Here is a 21,348-nt window from a genome sequence, read left to right as displayed (position 1 = left end):
AGAAAAATATCTTCGAAAAGATAAACAAATTTATTCCTATCTCCCTAAGCCTCTGTTGGTAAGAAAATTATACAACTATTTAAATAAAATTTGATATTTTATATATATATATCAATGATCTAAAGTAATTAGTAAAGTATCGTATAAAGTATTCTTGAAGTATCCCCTATAATGTATATTATTATTATACCTCATACTTTCTTTAAGACCTTGTAGTAAGTAATTTAACAGATTTTATTGAAGTATGTTTTCTTTTTTCAACCTTAAATATACATAATATCTTTCTTCTCAAGAATACTTCCATCCTTATCAGCTGTTAGTCAGAAACAGGTTTTACCGCTTAAATTACAGTCTGTAATTTATAAAGACAGTTATTACCAAGGAAAGTTATCCCACTGAAATGAGATTATGTATTTTAACAATAAAAATAAATTATTATTGCATTTTCTTAAGTATAAATTTGATGATGCGAATTAAAATTTATATTGAAATTTTTTTAAATGGGGGGAAAAAAAACAAAAAAATTTCTACATACTTTTAATGATAGGCTTCAAAGATTCCAAGGTATAAATATCAATTATAGGATTTATAATATTAAATAATAATACAGCCAAAAAATATTTTGAGATTGAAATCGTTTAATTATGTCTTTGTACAGAAAACAATAAAAATTAACATAAATTCATTGCAAATCACCATCATATATTAGCATTTGATGCGTAGTGCTAGTACTACAATATATGTTGGATATTTTCTAGATTCACTTTATTTTTTATTTTATTTTATTTTATTTTATTTTAATATTGATTTATGCGATTACGATTAATGTAAAAGTTGTGTTTTCTGTATTAAGGGATATTACACGCATACGAGGCAATGAGGGAAGGGAAAGGGGGTATTTTGTGTTTTCTGTGTATAACTTTTTGTATACTATCTTTTTTTTTTTTTGTATTTTTTTTTTATTTTTTTTGTTTTTCCTTTATTGACACACGCCACGCCACGCCACGTGCCTGAATTGTAATTCAAAACAGGCCTTTTTATCTCGGGCTAAATCAATTATCTTATTTAATTAATATTTTTTTTTAAAATTATGAATTATAAGTATATATATATATATATATATATATATTTTTTTTTGTTTTGTTTATTTTTATAATCATTTATCCTATATGTATGTATATATGTATATATTTATATATATAATATTTTATTTATTTTATAATATAATATATATTTATATATGTACTTTTATAATATATACCACAAATCGCGTCTGTTTTATATCAATATAATACAATATTGATTATGTTTACATAACCTATAAATCTGTAGAATATATATTTACGTATTATTTACAAGTGTGTTCGGGGGGAGGGGGGGGGGTTATATTAAAAAGAGAATAGTAAAAGAAAATTTATTAGCACATTCATTCTTTTTCTTTCTTTCTTTCTTTCTTTCTTTCTTTCTTTCTTTCTTTCTTTCCGTTCTTATTTTTATTTTTTATTTCTTTTTTTTCGAGACGCATTCAATCATTTTCTGTTACCCACAAAAGAAAACAAAAAAAACCCAAAAATGATTCGCAATCGTGTAATTGATTGAAATCAGATATTATTGAGTGGTCTCCAAAGATAATTATGGAAAGATATTCATATATGTATCTCTTCTTTATACAGCTATATTATTATCGGATGATCCTTCTTTTTTTTTTTTTTTAATTTTAATTTTTAATTTTAAAATGCTTCTTTTATATTTCTGTTCATCTTTTTTTTTTCTTTTCTTAATTCTCATTTTCTCTCTCCTTCTTTTCAAACAATTTTCATATATTATTTTCACGGATATATTTATGTTCACTCTTTCCATAAAATATGTCCGCATTATGAATAAAAATTGTGCACAATTATTGTGAGAAATTGATAATTAAATACATAGTTGTAAAATATAAGTGAAAGTACGCATTCCATTCATTGAATGTGAATTCTTTTTCTTTTTTTTTTTCTTGTATATATGTATGTGTGTGTATGTATGTATGTATGTATGTATATATGTATGTATGTAAGTGTGTATACGAACATAATTATTTATATAATCATAAATCCTAATAAAATGACCAATTTATGTCGTAACATTAAAATAAAGACATTTTTATAAGTAATTTATTCATTAACATTCTTCTCTAATAAACTTCTATCAATTATTTTATTAATACAAATCTAACGAACGTATTAAAATGTCAAATGTTCTTTTTATTTTTTTTTTGTTAATATTTGGTAAATTAGAAGAGAAGAAAAATAAAATAATTAAATATACATATACATATATATATATATATATATATATATATATATATATATATATATATTATTTTTTAATTACATAAATCCAAAATTCAAAGATAAAATTTCAAAATAAACTTCGAGTACGATACATTACAATAAAATATATATATATAATATTTTACTGTATAGTACTGTACTGAAGTATTGTAGTACTGTATACTACTGCACTGTAGTACTGTATAGTACTGTAGTACTATATATATATATATATGTATATTTGATACTTTGTCGTTGTTACATGTATAAAAAAAAAAAAAGAAAAAAAAACCGAAAAGAAAGGAAAAACAAAAATAATAAAAGAAAAAAACAATTATACTAGAAAAAATACACAATTTGCAAGATATATTACTTATACAAACAAACAAAAAAAAAAAAAAAGAAAAACAATATATATAAACCTAAAGGAAACAAACGAAGAATAATTAAAGAATTACAGTAAAATATCTAGGTACTAAAGTGTGTGTTGTGTATGTGTGTGTGAATGTGTGTATGTATCCACTTCAAACTCAAGACGTTTCTATCTATTTATTTCTCTATCTTTTTTTTTTTATAGAGATATGCCACTCTCACCAAAGTGTGAGTGGTGAATACAAAAAACCTAATATGTGGAGCAGCAAATAAGCAACAACGAATATCTTATTATTTTGTACATTTCCAACTGTTCAATTTAAGACTATAAATGTAATAAAAAGAAGCTTTAAATCCGTTCTTTATTGTCAATTCAAATTCGGATTTAAGCATGGAAAGAAAACAAAATAATAATAATAATAATAATAATATTAATAATAATAATAATAATATAATAATAAAATTGTAACAAATAAATATCTCGTGTGATATGCTCCTCATTATTTGCGTTTGATTGATATATATATATATATATATATATAGAATGCATGTATATTATCATATCATAAATTATAAATATATTAAAATCAAAAACTTTATCAAGAACCACAAAAATTAGGACAAAAACAAGATCTAGCTGCTTCACAATTCTTATTAATTATCTTTCTTTCATTATCTTTCATTTTTTTTTTCTTATAATATTCAAAAACACTATCTAAGAATTGGATGCATCATTGGGTACAGTCATTGTCATCATTATCATCGTCAAACTTCTCCTTCTAAAAATCATCTTCTTCTTTATCGTCATCTTCTTTTTTTAATCATTATCATCATCATCATCATTATCATTATCATTATCATCATCATAATCATCAATATCATAATCATTATCATATTCAATATCATCATATTATCATAATATTTCTTATTTCATTTATTTATTTCTTTTTGATACCAGCTAGAGTTCTATCGTGCAAACATGTATATATAATTGACCAACCAATTACACATATATGTTTATATTTATAAATATAATCATACTAGATATAATTAATAATATTCCTAGCTAATTATAGAAGGGGGGAAACATGCAACAACCGTGGCCCATGGCCCAATGCCAGGTAATACAGTGTGTTTTTTTTTTGTTTACTATACAGACATGATTGATTTTTTGTTCTTATTATTATTTTCTTAATTCTTAAACTGCTCCTCCCTCCCATTCTATCTCGCCGTATCTTACTTCCATCCTCTCTTTTTCTATTCATCTTCTTATTCTTCTCACTATTTTTATTATAAATGGGATAATATTTAATTGTAAATTATTATTATTATTATTATTATTATTTACATGCAATTATAATACCTCTTCTCCTCTTTCTCTGTATTTCTCATTTACCCCGTTAAAATGGTGTACGACTATAATGTTCTCTCATCCACTGTCTCATTTTATAATTCTTTCAAAATCTTCATTATCATATTATTATTATTATTATTATTATGGATGTAAATTCGTACAATAAGGACGATTTGAATTTTTATTTCATTATTTTCGTGTCGTGTGTCCTTTTTAAAATGGATTCCCAATAAAAATGATCTAAGAATCATATCAATCGATCATTAGTGTGAAAAATTGTTTTTTCATCTATTATTAATTCGGGACTTTAAAAAGAACGAACGTACTGTTTGTTGTATTAACTGTACAATTGGCACGCCTCGTATCGTCTATCAACAAAGAAGTAGTTAGTTTATTATTGCAATCCTATGAAAAAGGAAAATTGTTGCAAAGTCTTCTTCTTCTTCTTCTTCTTCTTTAGTTCTTTTCTCATTCTGGTTACTTAATCCTGCTCTCTCATTTTCTAATAGTAGTAGTATATGCCCCGAGCTTTGTAGATAGACACTTTTTGACCAGAGTAAAATGGATTATTGTAAATAAGGCTTCTTAATTTACAAGTATGTATCTGTCCGTTCTACAAAGTGTAACATAAATACATTTGTATTTTTTTCTATCTGATTTAAAATGTATTTATGTAGGTATGTATGTATGTCTATATGTATGTGTAGGTATATCTTTATGTGATTATTCGCTTTTTCCTGATGCTATATTATTTCTTTACGCATACAATAGTTCGTGAGATTGTTTTTTGAGTTTTATTTCATTTTATAGTCCTTACTGTATTTTATGATAGTATTTTAGCGCTGACTTTTCCCTTTGTTTTTTTTCTTTTGTTTTTTTTTTTGTTTGTCATTCCGCTGTGGCCTCTATATATACACATTTTAGTTTAGATATCTTACTGTTAACAACAGGTTTCCTCGCATTGGCAAAAACCTTTATGTAATTTTTGTTTAACGACGTAGTTCGACATCATTTTGCGTAAACACTTATTTCACAGTGGAGAAATTCTGCTGAGGATTTTGATTCGACGATACCCACGTGGTGAAGACATCTCTACAATGAAAAAGAAAAAAAAACAAAGTTACACCATTAAGTAAAGAAAAAAAAATAAACTAGTCGTATGTATTAGCAGTTCTCGTATAATCACTGGTTTATTTCTTTCCTTTTTTGTGTTTTGTTTTACAACAGTTATTATACGAGTTAATGTGGTAATAAAGAAATACAAAGAATGCTCACACAAACCTGCAGTGGCTGACCACGCACTCATTACTGCAATACTCATCTTCCCATTCGCTATTGGCTACTGCAGGATTTGGACATCCATGACGGATACATGCATTTGTTGGTTGTCTTTGTCCTACCATGGCAGCTTGCGAACCACTTACCGGAGGTGGGCTTGAAAGTGAATCTCCTCTAGGAGGGCTCATATGAATCATTTGTTGTTGTTGAGGTACTTGTACCTGTACTTGTTGCTGTGGCACCTATATTAAATATAGAAAAAGAAAAAACAAAACTATTTATCAGAATTATCTATAAATATCTTTATTTGGGCTGTTTATAAATATATATATATATATTCTGGAGGTTATGTTTCACATGGTATTATAGAATATTTTTTAGATAATTGTTTTGACCTTGTTAAAAAATACTATCCACTTAAACGACAACTTTTACTCACAAAATAATAACTTCCGGGTTGTCGTAAGCAAAACATAGAGTATATTTTGTTGGATGTATCAATAGCATTCGTGGCAGCCATTTTGCGGCTTGAATAATCGACAGATTCGATATAGACGATAAATCGATTATATATTCAAAACGGCGCGAAATTTGAAAAATTTATAAACATTCTCTTTGTAATTAGTATTTAGTATACTATTATAAGTAATGTACTACTAATAATTCTGATTAATTAATATTTAATTCCTAGATTTGGGGGATAATCTATTAGACCGAATAGAACTTGAAAAAAAAAAAAAAAATAACGGGACATATACATACAGATGTATATACACCTACGTAAGATTTTCTTACACCGACCTGCATGTATTGCTGCTGTGACACCTGTTGCTGCATGTGTTGTTGTGTCATATGCGCCGATGCCATGGCATTGCCCAATAATCCCTGCAACCGAACGTAAAAGGTTTCACCTTCTCATCTCGTATATGTTTACGGCGATTAAAATAAAGATATGTAAAAGTAAAAAGAGAGATGAAAGGGGGGAGAGAAACGAGGGGGGGGGAAAGAAACAAAAAAATAAGTCTGTTACCTGTTGTGCCTGCTGTTGAGGATTACCCTGCATCGTAAGATGATGCGGTGACTTCTTAATGGCCATCTGTTGTTGCTGCTGTTGCTGCTGATGTTGCTGCTGATGTTGATGCTGTTGATGCTGATGTTGTTGATGTTGTTGTTGAGGTGATGATGGTTGCGGTTGCGGACTGTAAACTTCATATGCAACATTTCCTGGTGCACCATTTCCGCCGTAATTAGGATATCCGGTGTATTGCACTTGCGGCTGTTGTTGTTGCTGTTGTTGTTGCTGTTGTTGCTGCTGTTGTTGTTGTTGTTGTTGTTGTTGATGCTGTTGTTGTTGTTGTTGCTGATGCTGTTGCTGCTGTTGTTGTTCATTCTCAGCAGCTCCTTTACTAACCAAAGAAGCCCTATACGCTGCTAAAGCCTTCAAATATTCCTTCTTTGCTGCTTCAGTCTTTTTCTTATAAACCTAAAATAAATGTTCAATTTGTATTCATTTAAATATATATATATATATATAAAAATGTTTATGTAAATGTATATTTATATATAATAATTATTTGATTGTAGATTTATAATGAACGTGACGTATTCATTAATAATTCATTTGCATAATATTGTTTGACATGTTTTAAATAATTAATCGAAAGATAAGTGTATGAGTAATCAAATAATTTGTTTTCAGATTTGATCCCCCATCGTAATATATTCTTAATTCCTTTCCCGGATATCTCTTGCATTTGCCGCATTGCAGGCAGCAAGTTTTCAATGTATACATAACATATATACATGTATATATTATATACATATTTAATAACGAGTAACATGATACACCTGCCAATTTACATTCTTGTATCTCTAGTTTTTTTCTTTTTTTTTTTTAATATTTATTTTTCTTCTTTTCGTTGATATAATCGCATGACATCGAAGTTGAAAGCACGACGGCCTTCTACTTCGACTTATTTTTGATAGCCACGTGTTCCAATATATGCGGTTCTAAAGGCTATTAAAGTAACTTCTTGTTGTGGCTTGTATTCGAAGTATAATGAAAAAAGTATATACATATATATATATACATATATGTGTGTGTGTGTGTTGTGTATTTGTGTGAGAAAGAAAAATAAAAAAGAAAGAATAGAGAACGAACGAGTTATATCGATCGTAGTAGAGAAACTATAAGCCAACATCATTTATAATTTACCGCTACTGTGTTTGACGAAGTTATCGTACATACCGGAAGTGAATAGAAAATTTTAAACACGAACCGATTTTATTCCAACATGTAAACTTTTCAATCGTTCCAAGATAATATGGTTACATTATAATACGTATATATGTATTTATATGTGTATGTGCACGTTTGTATATATCATACTCTAATCATAATTCTAATTTAAACTTCCTACTAGAATTTTTTTCTATTTTTTTTTCTTTCTTTTGAACGATATAAATTATACGATCTCAAAACTTGATTCGAATGAATCGATTTATTTTAATGATTCATAAGTTAACATTTTTTTTCTTTTTTTTTTTTTCTTTTCGTTTAACTAATAACATTTGTGTATAGTATATGCAAAAAGTTTCTAGATAGATCGAAAGTTTGATAAGATTATTTTTAAAAGTATAACTTTATTTCCAAGGCTTTTCCCATTTTAAGTTCTAATAATCATTTTACTCTTTAAAATTGTAAAACTACTTTTTCAAATCTAATTTGTAATAAAATTATAAGTTTAATTGTAAATAAGAAAAGTTGAGGAACAAGAAATTAAATGATTATTACAATTGTAGACTTATTTGTAATATCAAATAGAAAGGAAAACTAATTATAAATTGTATTTTTATTTTATTCATAATTATATCTAAGAATTTGTGAGTCACCCTGTATATTACGTATTAATAACATGTGTTTTCTTGATTAGTAAACGACGTGTTTATTCATCCGTAAGATACGTTATTTCATTTTCTATATAAGAAATAGAGAGAGAGAGAGAGAGAGAGAGAGAGAGAGAATGATAATGATAATAATAATTAGTTCGGATGCAATCGATGTAACAACAACAACACAAAAAAAAAAAGAAGAAAAAAAATTCAACAGGATAGATGCAATGTAATAAACTCCGACAATGTTATCGACGCGGTGAATTTACGACTGTACCGTGAGGGGCATGAAAATTAGATGTTAGATTGCTACGATTTGCTATGAGTAATAGTAACAGTATAATAGTATTTTAAAAAGATAGAAATAGAAACTACAAATTGTACATTAATAATAATAATAATAATAATGATGATAATAATAATAATAATAATGATAATAATAATAATAATAATAATAATAATAACGGAGCTTCATTGAAAATTGATTACAACGGTAAACTTATCGATAAAACATTTTTATTTATATAAGAGGTTAGGTTTTCAAAAAAAAAAATTATTTTTAGGAAAATAATTCTTTTTTATATTTATATAAGAGGTTAGGTTTTCAAAAAAAAAAAAAAAAAAATTATTTTTAGGAAAATAACTTTTTTATTTATATAAGAGGTTAGGTTTTAAAACAAATATTATTTTTCTCAAAATAATTCTTTTTTATTTATATACAAGAGATTAGGTTCCAACAAAAAATTATTTTCCTAAAAATAATTCTTTTTTTATTTATATGAGGTTAGGTTTTCAAAAAAAAAAAAAAAAATATTATTTGTAGGAAAATAATTCTTTTTTATTTTTTTCAGGGACGGGAACAATGGCGGTATTTGTGGCAATAAATTTCCGAGTTCCTAATGCCAATTAATAATAATAATAATAATAATATAAGAGGTTAGGTTTTAAAAAGAAAATATTATTTTCCTAAAAATTATTTATTATTATTATTATTATTATTATTATTATTATTATTATTATTATTATTTTATATATTTAATGATTATAAAAATAAGATAAATTAAATGTATTGAAATATAAGTTATGATTTTGTTTTCAATACAAATGAAATATCAAATGGTTAGTAATAATTCTAAAGAAAGAGAAAGAGAGACAGAGGGAGGGAGAGGAAGAGAGAGAGAGAGAGAGAGAGAGAGAAGAGACTATCCGGTTATTTCTTTCATTTAACAAAAGTTTCGCAATGAAAAGTAACTTTCATACTCTCTCTCTCTCTCTCTCTCTCTCTCTCTCTTTCTTTCTTTTTTTTTTTTTCTTTTATTCTATTCTCTTCTTTCCTTTTCTTTATAGGCAACAAAGTGCAAATTTTCATTTCTCTCTACTCCCCCCACTCTACTCACCCTCTTCTACTCCCACCCCTTTTCTCTCTCTCTCTCTCTCTCTCTCTCTCTCTCTCTGTACAGTCCGGAAAGAATATGTTCGCACGATAAAAAAAAAAAAAAAAACGTTTTTTTGCTATGGTGCGTGTAGAGTACGAGTAAGAAACGAAAGAATAAGAGAAAGAGAGAAAGAGAAAAAAATGAAAGAAAAAAAGAAAAAGAAAGAAGAGAAAAATAGAGACAGAGATAGAAAAGAAAAGAAAAGAAAAGAAAAGAAAGAAAGAAAGAAACGTGGTAGTGGTGGTGGTCTCTTTCTCTCCTAGTAAAACGGGCACGGAAAGGGAATTTAATCAAGATTCCACCTAGTCTAACTGCATATCGTCGTCCTAGATGTAGCGAAATTAAAATGCACTTTCCACGGAATTATCCTCTTATATATTGTTTCCCTTCCGCCACGGTACACCCCCTCTTACTCGTTCGCCATCTTTATCTACTCTTTTTTTACCACCACCACCACCACCACCACCATACACCTACTATTTTCTATTTTCTTCTTCTTCTTCTTCTTATCACATTCGACAATTTATATTCTTTTCTGTGTTTATTATTACTTCTCATTTTTCTTTTTAATTAAAATGCTACCCAATTTTATTCCACAAATACTCACACAAGCATAAGATATATATAGATATATATTTGAATTTATATAATATATTAGTGAAAAAAATATGGCTCTTTTGTGTTATGAATTCATTTAAAATATAAACTTTCCTTTTTTTTTTTTTTTTTGTATTGCTTGTGTGCTAGCTAGGTTTTTTCCATTCTATTATTGCATACACGTACATATATATTATACATATATATATACATATATACATATTTGAATATTAACGGAATAAAAAATATGTCCCGTTTGTTCTGAATTAATTAAAAATACAAGCTTATTTTTTTAGTCTTCTTATTGTTCTCTATTTTTTTCATTCTCTTATTGCACACTCACATACACACACACATATATACATATATACACATTTGAATTTTTCTACGATGAATAAAAAAAATATGTCTCGTTTATTCTGAATTAATGTCAAATAGAAAACCTTACTTTTTTGTTTTTTTTTTTTTTTTAGCTTCCCCTCATTCTATTATTTTATACTAACACACACACACACACACATATATTCGACATTTGAGAATTGGAAGAATATAAAATATAAAATTGTTTCTCTCTCATTTCTGAATTAATTTAAAATATATAAACGAATTTCGAAGTTTTTCTCTTATATCCAATATTTCTTTTTTTTTTTTTTTGAGTTAAATTGCAATAAGCTGATACGTGTCTATACATATATGTATAATAAAGTATGGGTGTGTGTTACACATATAAATATAAATATAAAAAAAATAAAATAATAAGATAAGATACAAATAAGAAGATAAAATGTATAATATAAACAAAAAATATATCTTAAACGTTGATCATTCATATTATTTTTATTCTATGTTATATATATATATATATATGTGTGTACCTTGTATTTTCTTTTCTTTTGATCTTTTTCAAAATGGATGATAAAAGTTATAGTTTTAAACATTCGACTTGTATGTTTTATTATACACGAGAGAGAAATATAATAATTTTATTCGGGACGTTGTCTCGTGTGTACAAGTTAAGTATAAGTTCCTACGAAATAGAGCGGAGAAAAATAGTGGGACTGGTATATCGTAAACCGGTTCCATTCTATCACGTAAAACGCACAACGGAATATATATATATATATATATGTATATGTGTATATAATATGTATATACTATGTGTATACGCGTTCCTTCTTTTTAAACTTGTTATTTCCAACGTTGTATGTATATACACCCTATATATTATTTGTATATATAAGTGTGTATGTTTTTGTATATGAGTGTACAACACATTTGCGTAGTGTGATTCGATTCTTCGAGATAATTTATTCCGTGGTGTCTTTCGACGTGTACAAAATTGAGAAATATTATCAACACGAGTCAAGAAATAACTCGATATTTTTCATCTTTTTTTTTTTTTTTTTTTTTTTTTTTTTTAAACGTGTAATATAACGTTTAAAAATGCTTGTTTAAATAAATCGTTTTAAATCAATCGAAATTTTTAATTTTTTTTCTCTTTTCTTTTTATTTTTCTTTCTTTCTTTCTTTTTCATCTAATTTATTGTAATTTATTGATTCATTCAAATTTCTTCAAATTATGTTAATTTAAACAAGTTTTTTTTTTAAATACAAATTTGAAAAGTAACTTTGTTGGTTGATAGTTTGAATGTTTTTTTTTCTTTTTTGAAAAGTAATATGGCCGTTAACTACGCATGTCAAATTATTTCTAATATTTTAAATGAAAACAACGATTCATGATTTTTATCGTTACGATATTACAAATTTGTATAACAGATAGAAAAAGGTTGATTATTTAATTGAAATTAAATAATATAATTATTGATTAATAATAAAAACTTTTGTTTGAAAAATTGATTCGTTTGAATTTTGAGGTTAAAAAGTGATATTACTTTTCGATTCACCTAATATCAATTTCAAATCGAATCTTTATCGTCAATTTATATTTTTTTTTTATTAAAAATTGTTAGTTCAAAGAATTTTTTTACTTACGTTCTTATGCTCGATTTCCAAAGCATCCCACATTGATGCAACTATTTTCGAAATTTCGCCAAAACTCGCATTAGGATTTTGTCCTTTAATGGCTGCTTGTGTATCACGGAAGAATAAAGCGTACGCTGAGACTGGTCTGAAAAAAAACAAAAAAATGAAATTCTTCTTTTAAGATATCTGTGTATTTTATTGCGAGATGCAACATTTCAGTTATCACGAAATTAAACAAAAAAAAAAAACTAATTAGTTAATTTATCGAGTATTCATTGGCAACAAAAAATGTTATTGAATTCGTCAGAATATAATTTTATTACGAATCAAAACTGATACTTCCAAACATCGTTTGTTTTCAGGATCAGTGTTCAGTTAGTATTCGAGGATTAATTAAACAGCTTCAAACTGGGCTCACTTTTGGGGTTCGTTAGGGTCTCTCTTCTTCTTCTTCTTTTGTGATTTAGTTTTCCTCTGATTTTTAGCTCCCACATCTGTCGGTTCAGGTGACGGTCGTTTAATTCCAGCGATCTGATAAGAATAAAAAGAAAAAAAGAAAAAGGATAAGAAAAATTACAAAATGAAGTACAAAGAAAGAAAATCAAATGAAAATAATGATGAAGAGATATTATCACCATAATTACTTACAGTTCCTGAATGAGGTGTACTGTCATCACTATCTTCACTAGTGGTAGTATTATTATTTTCAGGTATGTTAGATTGAATAGCAGGTGGACTACCACCAGTTGGGCTCCTATATTGTAATTGTTGAAGTTGTTGTTGTTGCTGTTGTTGCTGTTGTTGTTGTTGTTGTTGCTGAGAATGCATATATTGCATATGTTGTAGTTGCACTTGTTGTTGATGTTGTTGTTGTTGTTGATGCTGTTGTTGTTGTTGATGTTGTTGTTGCTGTTGTTGTTGTTGCTGTTGTTGTTGTTGAAGTAACAACAAATTGCTATGCTGTTGACGTGGTGAACTCATAGTCGTATATGATCCTTGAGGACTGCTATACGCTGAACTAAAAATATATATATATATATATATGAACATATATTATTATAAAATAAAATAAATGTAACAAAACTTAATAAGTAATAATTAATTACTAATAGTTAATAATTATTTTGTAATAATTTATTAATATTATTACAAATGTTATTGGGATCTGAATTTTTGAGGTTATGATTATTTGTATTTTTTTTTTATTAATAATCTTTTTTAATTATTTCTTTTTGTATTATTTGTTTATTATAATTAATCTTATTTATTTATATTTATATATATATATATTTATCTTATTTACAAAAGGTCGTTTGAATTATAGGTTATGAATATTTATTTTTTTCATAATTTATATATAATAATTTATTATAATTAAATTTATTATAATATATATTTTATATTTAATTTAATAAAAGAATAATAGTATTGGATTGGCAATTAATTCATTGCTGATTTTATAAAAGCCACCTATCGACAAAATTCGCAATCATTTATTTTCCAACACAATAGAATATGGAAATTGTTATTGAAAACATAAAAAAGGAAAGGAAAGAATGATCTAATATATCAAACAAAGATATAAATATTTAAATGTATACATTAAGCATACTTATTATTAGAAGTTTCGAAAGAATCGGTGAAGGAATAGAAAGCAAAATGGAATTCAAAGAGAGAGAAGAGAGAGAAAGATAGGTTAGTTTGCGGTAGTAGAAGGTAACCCCAAGGGAGTGGTGTAAGGAAGAGTAAGAAGAAGAAGAAGAAGAGGATGAGAAGGGGAAGAGAGGGGTAGGAAGGAGGAGGTGTAGGAGGTGTAGGAGGATCCATAGCGAGTGCTATTTTAACACAAATTGGATAACTTTTGAGATATGACCGGCGCTGTGTCAGCGTCGGAGGATTTACAGCCTACTCTACATCAGCCATCTTCTCGGCATCTCCATACTAATACTAATACTGCTTACTACTACTACTAATACTACTACTACTATTACTACTACAACAACATTACACTACTATTATACTCTTCTCTTTCTATATTTCAATCCTCCACCTCCACCTCCTCCTCCTCCTCTTCTTCTACTTCTACTTCCTTCTTCATCACCAATACACAACTACCATTCGTGTTTTCTATTTCGAATCGGATATTACATATATATATATATATATTACTCCCACGTATTTTATACATATAACTATATCCAATCGTTTTTCTCACGTTCGATTTTACTACCAACAACAACAAAAAATAAATCGGGTCAAACGACACAAAAAAAAAAAAGAAAAAAGAATAGAAATAAAATAAAAAAAATATAATAAAAAAGAACACCGAGTACTAATTGGATTTCAAATGGTCGTACGAATTACCTTTCGATTGCTATTGCATATTCATTGGATTCGTTGAGAAATCGTAAAAAAAAAAAGATATTTAAAAAAAAAGAAAAAAAATACAAACCACTACTAAATTTTGCAATCGTACATTTCTATACGTGTAAATAACCCTTTATTATCTATGCACAAAAATCGGGGTTGATTAATCAATGTGCTTCATATATTTTCTTTTTTTGTTTTGTTTCTTGTTTTTTTTTTCTTTTTCTTTTTTTTTTCTTGCAAGCAAAGATCCTAAACCAAGCAAAATACCAAGAGAAAACTTTTTCCTACCTTCTTAACTCTTAACTATTACTATTTTACTAGTAAAACTACTATTACACATCACTATATTATATATACGAGTCTTTTGACTCGTTTCATTCTTTTTGGTTGGTACTACCACCATCCCTTTTTACAAGTTGAGAAAGATTTATGTTTCTGTAGTTTTTTAACAAAGTTCTCGGAACTGCCATTTTGTTTCCTTCCATTTTCTTTTTTTCTCCCAGTCTCCCCCCAACTCCTATCTATCTGTTTTCTTTCTTCATTTATTTATTTTCTTTATTTCTCATTGGTCATCATAATCTTACTTACAACTGACAAACAAAGATGTTGCAATCATAATAGAAAAGAAAAAGAATTAAAATAGAAAAGAAATATTTACCAAACAAACACACACACATATACACACGTTTAAAACCTTTCTAGTTCTTTCTAGTTCTTTTTATTCTAGTCTCTTTTTATTCTATCATGGAGTTAATAATATCTTTGAAAAATGGTGGGGTGTGGTACCTATTATTATTATTATTATAAATTGTATTATTATTATTATTATTATTATTACAATTAATTTTTATGCTGTACTATTATTACTGTAAACAAAAAAAAAAGAAAAATAATTTTGACAAGCCTTAAATTGCATACGCGAAATGAGATTGTTCATTTTGTTTTTTGTTTTTTTCAATGTAAGATTATTTATTGTTTGTATTATAATTTTTTTTTTATACAGAGTTATACAGTGGTTAATGGATTTTTATTTATTTATATTTCTTTTCCCTCCTACTTTTTTTTTTTTTTTAAACGAATATTATTAATTCTTCGTATATATGTATTTTAATATAATGTATTGTATGGCACACAAGGTGTCATTCCTACCAACTACCACCGGTTACAACACAACAACTAAACCAACCATCACCGGGGCAATTCAATTTCATGGAATTCATTTAAAAAAGCATTTTTTACGATTTCTCTTTTGAGACAATTCACAAAAGACTTTTAAATATATATATATATATATATATACTTTAAATATTCTAGTACGGTAAGAAGAGTCAAAATGGTAATGGAAATAGTATGATAATGAATTCCCTTTCTTTTTTTTTTTTTATAGCTTTTATCTTCTCTTTTATTATACTCTTCTCTTTTAATATCTTATCTAGTATATAAAAAAAAAAAAAAAAAGAAAAGAAGAAAAAAATTAGGATATTTATTATAGATGAGTGTACATTATGATTCATTCTTTTTAAAAGAATTCTCGACTCGTTATAATTCTTATCGTATTTTATTTTTATTACGAAATATATCATCACAAATGTCGTTTATTCTATGGAAAGAAAAAGAAAAAAAAAAACAAAAATGGATTTCTCATTCGAAAGAGAATAATATTATTTTACATAAATATTTAATAAATCAATCTTTTCTCTCTCTCTCTCTCTCTCTCTCTCTCTTTTATTCTTTATTTTCTTTTTCGTTATGTTATTCTGTTTATTCGTATTACTAAAAATTCATTTATGTGAATATACAAAAATATGAAAAAATCTTGACTATTTAATATAACTTTTGACAAGTTACATTATTATTATTATTATTATATTATACTTTATAGTTACTAATTGAAAAAAAAAAAAAATAAAAAATAAAAAAATAAAAATATTATAAAATTATTACAAAATATTAAAGATAATAAGATGTGCATAAAAGCAAAATTCATTACAATGATATTATATAGTTTGCAATTGATCAATTAATTTATTTACTTAAATTAACATCTCTTTTGCTAATATAATAATTTAATAATAATTTCGTAATATTAATATATGATTAATATTATTAATAGAATTAAATCTTTATTGATTCCCCGAAGGGTTACAATCCTTTTACATTTTATTCAACCTCATCCTTTCCTCCTTTCCCTCCTCTCCCCATAATTAATATTATTAATAATTTTTGTAATATTATTATATAATTAATAATAATAATAATTTTGTAATATTATTATATAAGATAATATCTATAATATCTGTTATTTATTAATTAATATTAATAATAATTTTATAATATTATTATATAATTAATAATAATAATAATTTTGTAATATTATTATATTTTGTCATATTAATATACAATTAATATTAATAATAATTTTGAATATATAATTTTGTAATATTTTTATATTTTGTAATATTAATATACAATTAATATTAATAATAATTTTGAATATATAATTTTGATAATTTTGATTTGAATAATTTTGATAATAATAATTTTCTTTCCCACCTATTATTATTACGATTGATTTTCACATTATAATTTAATAATAATAATAATAAAACCAAAAACAAAAGTACCTTAAAATAAGACAAATGGTCGATAAATTCGATTTAACTTTAACACGTGTTACTACGAGAGAAATTACTAATCCATTCTTCTCAACACCAAAATAGAAAAAACAAAATAAAAAAAAAGATAAAGAAACAGAAAGAAACAGAGAAACAGAGTTTCGTACCAAGACATTTCGAAACGTCATTGGTCATTGAAGAAAAAGAACAGAAAAAAAGGGATGAGTACAAAAAAAAAAAATGAAAAAAATAGGAAAAGAAAACGAATAAAAATATGAATAAGAAAGAAGTGGAGAAGAAGAAGAAGAAGAAGAAGAAGAAGAAGAAGAAGAAGAAGAAGAAGAAGAAGAAGAACACGATGAAGAAGCACGAAGCCCCGAGGACTCATTAATCTTCCTTTGTTGGGGCCTTGCCTTGCTTATTCTCCAATCATCGCCACTTGTTCGAGTGTCGCGGGAACGAACGAGAAGAAAATTTCTTCTTCTTTTCGGATGGTCAATTCGAGAAGGACGAATGAACGAAGAAGAAAATAGCATTAACGTGCCAAACAGAAAGAAAGAAAGAAAAAGAGAAAGACTGACATGTTTCATTGCTGACTCGGGATAACGAGGGGGTGAGAAAGAAAGAAGGGTGAGAGGAAAGTGGTGTTTTGAAAAGAAAAAAACCTTGTTCCTTCATTTTATAAATTATAAAATTAAAACAATTGTCTAATCATTTTTCTTTTTTTTTTTTTTTTGATTACAACATATGAAATTTTTGAAATGTAATTCTTAACACTTTTAACACTAGATATATCAGACCAGTCATTTTGACTGGTCGACATCATTTTAATTCAAAATTTCTACATCATATAAGAGTTCTGTAAATAATTAAGCACTTTGTTATTTAAAAATGTCTATAAATTTATTTATCTATTAAAATTATTATTGTTGAATATTTTTGGTTATTTTTTAAGAGTAAATAAAGATTGGAAGCCTCAAAAAGCATTTTGTTTTTTTTATACACCAGTCGTTTTGACTAGTGTGGTAGAAAATGGTGGTGGTATATCTAGTGTTAATGGCCGCTCATACAACATGTGTGTAATAGCCGGAACAAACGTTATTGGCTGTTATTTATTTATAACTTTTTATATATTTAAAATAATATAAAATTAAATTTGTTGTTGTTTTTATTATGTTAATTTTGTTTCCGTGAATTTAATTTCAATTTTTTTAAATTAATATTTCAAAACCTTACCGGTTCCTGGTGACGTTTGACTATGTACACGTGCGGCCATTAAAGTGTTAATCTTGAATTGAATTAATTTCATTCTTAATCTTAATTTTTCAAAGAAAATGATTAGTAAAATTAACAATTACTTAGTTGTCAATCCAATATATTTATAAAAAATGTAAATTTTGTTTATTCCTAACCCCAAATCTCCAAAAATACTTTACCAGATTATCTTGAAATTTTGACACAAAGTTGCATTCGTATACAACTAGGTTTTTATTACTTTAATTTATTTAGAAAATAATTAATTAATTAAAAAAAAAATTCCAGGTAAGATCAGTGCCATTTGCTGATCATAGATTTCGATGAATGCACGAAACATTTGAACATAACCTAACATTTATCATTTATTGCAACATCAACGCGTGTTAATTAAAACACAGTTAATTCAAAATCAATGTTTTAATATTTATTTATTTAAATATTTTTAGATAATTTATTTTATTTATGTATTATAAAAATTATTTTATTCATAACAGATCGAATTAATTGAATCTTTTGATAAAATTCATGTATTTCTTTTTTTTTTTTTCTTAATATTATTTTGTTTTTAATTGAATGCAGATAATAATCAATTTGATACAAGTTTAAATTATATATGTATATATATATATATATATATATACAAGATAATTTTTCGATAATAATAAAATACCTGTTTATGATTATAATGGTCGTAAAGGCAAATGAAGAAAAGCAATTAACATTTGAATGCTGAATTTTAATTCAAAATTTAAAACCGGTCATTCCAACCGGTCTCGGTGATACTTTTCTTCTTTTTTTATTTTTACTTTTAGTGTTATGGATATCCTACTGGGTTACTTTTTTTATTATTTTTTTTTTTTTTAATTTGTTAAGACGTTTATTTTGTGTGTGTGTGTGTGTGTTGTTGGGCAACTATAAGCGAACTTTTTGTCTTTTCAAAATTAACAATTGCTAGTAAATTTGTTGCAAAATTTGATTTCTATTTTGATTAAATATTAAATTACGAATGAAAAAATTATCTTTCTTTATCTTTTAACTTTATTAACAATTCTCTCTTATCTCGCGAGAGACTTTTTTTTTCCAAATTAATTACTTTGCTTTTTCTTTCTCCGTGTGAGAAACTTTTTTAAATTACATCTTTTCTTTCTTATTTTTCCCGATCGTAAAAACCACAAAGCCCCTGTGGGCTGGTTGGTTAAAAAGAAAAATAACGGTGAAATCCGACTAAGGTAATTAAAACGCACAAATTATATTTCTTATATCTAATAAACAGAATTTAAAAAAAAAAAACAAAAAAAAATAAAAATAAATTATTTCTTTAAAGTTGTCAGAGATTTAACAAAAATATGAAAACATTTTGAATAAAGGAAAAATGAATGTCGATTAAATTATGACTTTGTGTATTTCTAAAATGATTGAAGAGTATTCAAAGAAAAATTAAAATTATTTTCAATACATATATATATAATTAAATAAATAAAAAAAATAAAGAAACTAATGTAAGAAAATTAAAAACCAATTAAATAGTAAGACATTGTGTATTCTTCAAATGATTGAAGTATACGACGAACAAAATAAAAAAAATCTTGTTCAATATATATATATATATATAATAGGGGTGTCCCGTCACGAGTTGCTATGGCTCACAATCAGTCCGATACACACGTCTTTAAGTCAACGAATTACCTTATACCACCATCTGTTAGAATCTTATCGAACTAAAAGAGATAATCATGACTTTGTTAATAAACAAATAATTCGCTATAAAATAATATTGCGATTATAAATTGAGATATAAACTATCCTATCTTTCAAGTTGGATGAAACTGCACACAGTGTGAAAAATTTGATTAAAATCGGTTCAGTAGTTTAGGAGTCCATTGCGGACAAACAACGTGACACGTAATTTATATACATATATAAATTGTATTAAACAAATAATACAAAAAACCTTTCTCAAACAAAATTAAATAAATAATAAAATGTGAGAAAAATAAAAAAAAATAAAAAACCAAAACAAAATTAAATTATTATTAAACAAAATTGAAAATTGAAAAAATATAATTTACCTGACATTGATGGCTTGCATCGAGTGTTCCTGTTGCAGGTACATTTGTTGTTGGTACCCACCGGGATCGAGACTGAGGCCATCCGGAGATTGCTGCATTCCAGCGGACTGTATCATCTGTGACGACAATAGAATATTATTTTCTTTCTCTTTTTCTTTTTCTTTTTTTTTTCCATATATTTTTGTTTGTTTGTACCTTTCATTCTTTCTTTCATTCATCTTTTCTTTCTTTTAACGAGAACCTTTTTATATATCCAACATGCCCTCAGAGGAACTTTACTTCTCTTCCGATGTTAAAAAAAAAAAAAGAAAAAATATATACACACATACACATTCACGCATATACAAGTATATAGAAGTATCAAACACATATACAATATACAATTACAACTTAAGTTTACCCTTTTATAACAAGAACAAAAATGGCCGGAATGATGTATTGAAGAAGGTTTAACTACTTCCGCATTCATATACTTATTATTCATACAAAAATCTGGTATATCATTTTTTTTTTAAACTTTATATACATATATATACATATATATACATATATATATATATATATATATATATATATATATATATATATACCATCTCTTTTTCTTTCTCTTATTTTTTAAAATTTTTTTTTTCTAGGCAACGACCCCAAAATGAAAAACATACTAACTACTACTACTACTAAATACACAGATACTAATACTAATATATATATATATATATATATACACTTGGTGTATTACTTATACATATAGAATTTCTTTATCGTCGTAACTCCATCCAGAAAGAGCTATAAATCACGATAAGGAGGCAAAAG

At 26.0% G+C, this 21,348-nt stretch overlaps 1 protein-coding gene across 7 annotated transcripts in view; it reads right to left on the bottom strand.

Annotated features, from left to right (window-relative positions):
• Positions 1-618: 618 nt before the first annotated feature.
• LOC107066867 (TOX high mobility group box family member 4) overlaps positions 619-21,348 on the bottom strand; it is a 265,278-nt gene continuing 244,548 nt past the window's right edge. For 5 of the 7 annotated variants that reach the window (XM_015321882.2, XM_089169985.1, XM_015321886.2 and 2 more), the window contains 8 exons: positions 20,536-20,651; positions 12,873-13,242; positions 12,643-12,755; positions 12,234-12,369; positions 6,347-6,799; positions 6,118-6,201; positions 5,314-5,558; positions 619-5,130 (listed from right to left, as the gene is read on the bottom strand). In XM_015321882.2, the coding sequence (XP_015177368.2) occupies positions 5,064-5,130; positions 5,314-5,558; positions 6,118-6,201; positions 6,347-6,799; positions 12,234-12,369; positions 12,643-12,755; positions 12,873-13,242; positions 20,536-20,651 (1,584 nt within the window). In that variant the 3' untranslated portion in view covers positions 619-5,063. The remainder of the gene's footprint in view (positions 5,131-5,313; positions 5,559-6,117; positions 6,202-6,346; positions 6,800-12,233; positions 12,370-12,642; positions 12,756-12,872; positions 13,243-20,535; positions 20,652-21,348) is intronic. The other 2 variants (XR_001475796.2, XM_015321883.2) reach the window with 2 other exon arrangements.

This window comes from Polistes dominula, unplaced genomic scaffold, assembly GCF_049000335.1.
Source record: "Polistes dominula isolate Pdom_NZ unplaced genomic scaffold, Pdom_raw_medaka contig_49, whole genome shotgun sequence".
NCBI classification, from domain to species: Eukaryota; Metazoa; Arthropoda; class Insecta; order Hymenoptera; family Vespidae; genus Polistes; species Polistes dominula.
Note: the sequence above shows the minus strand (reverse complement) of the source record. Positions and strands in the feature narration are given on the sequence as shown.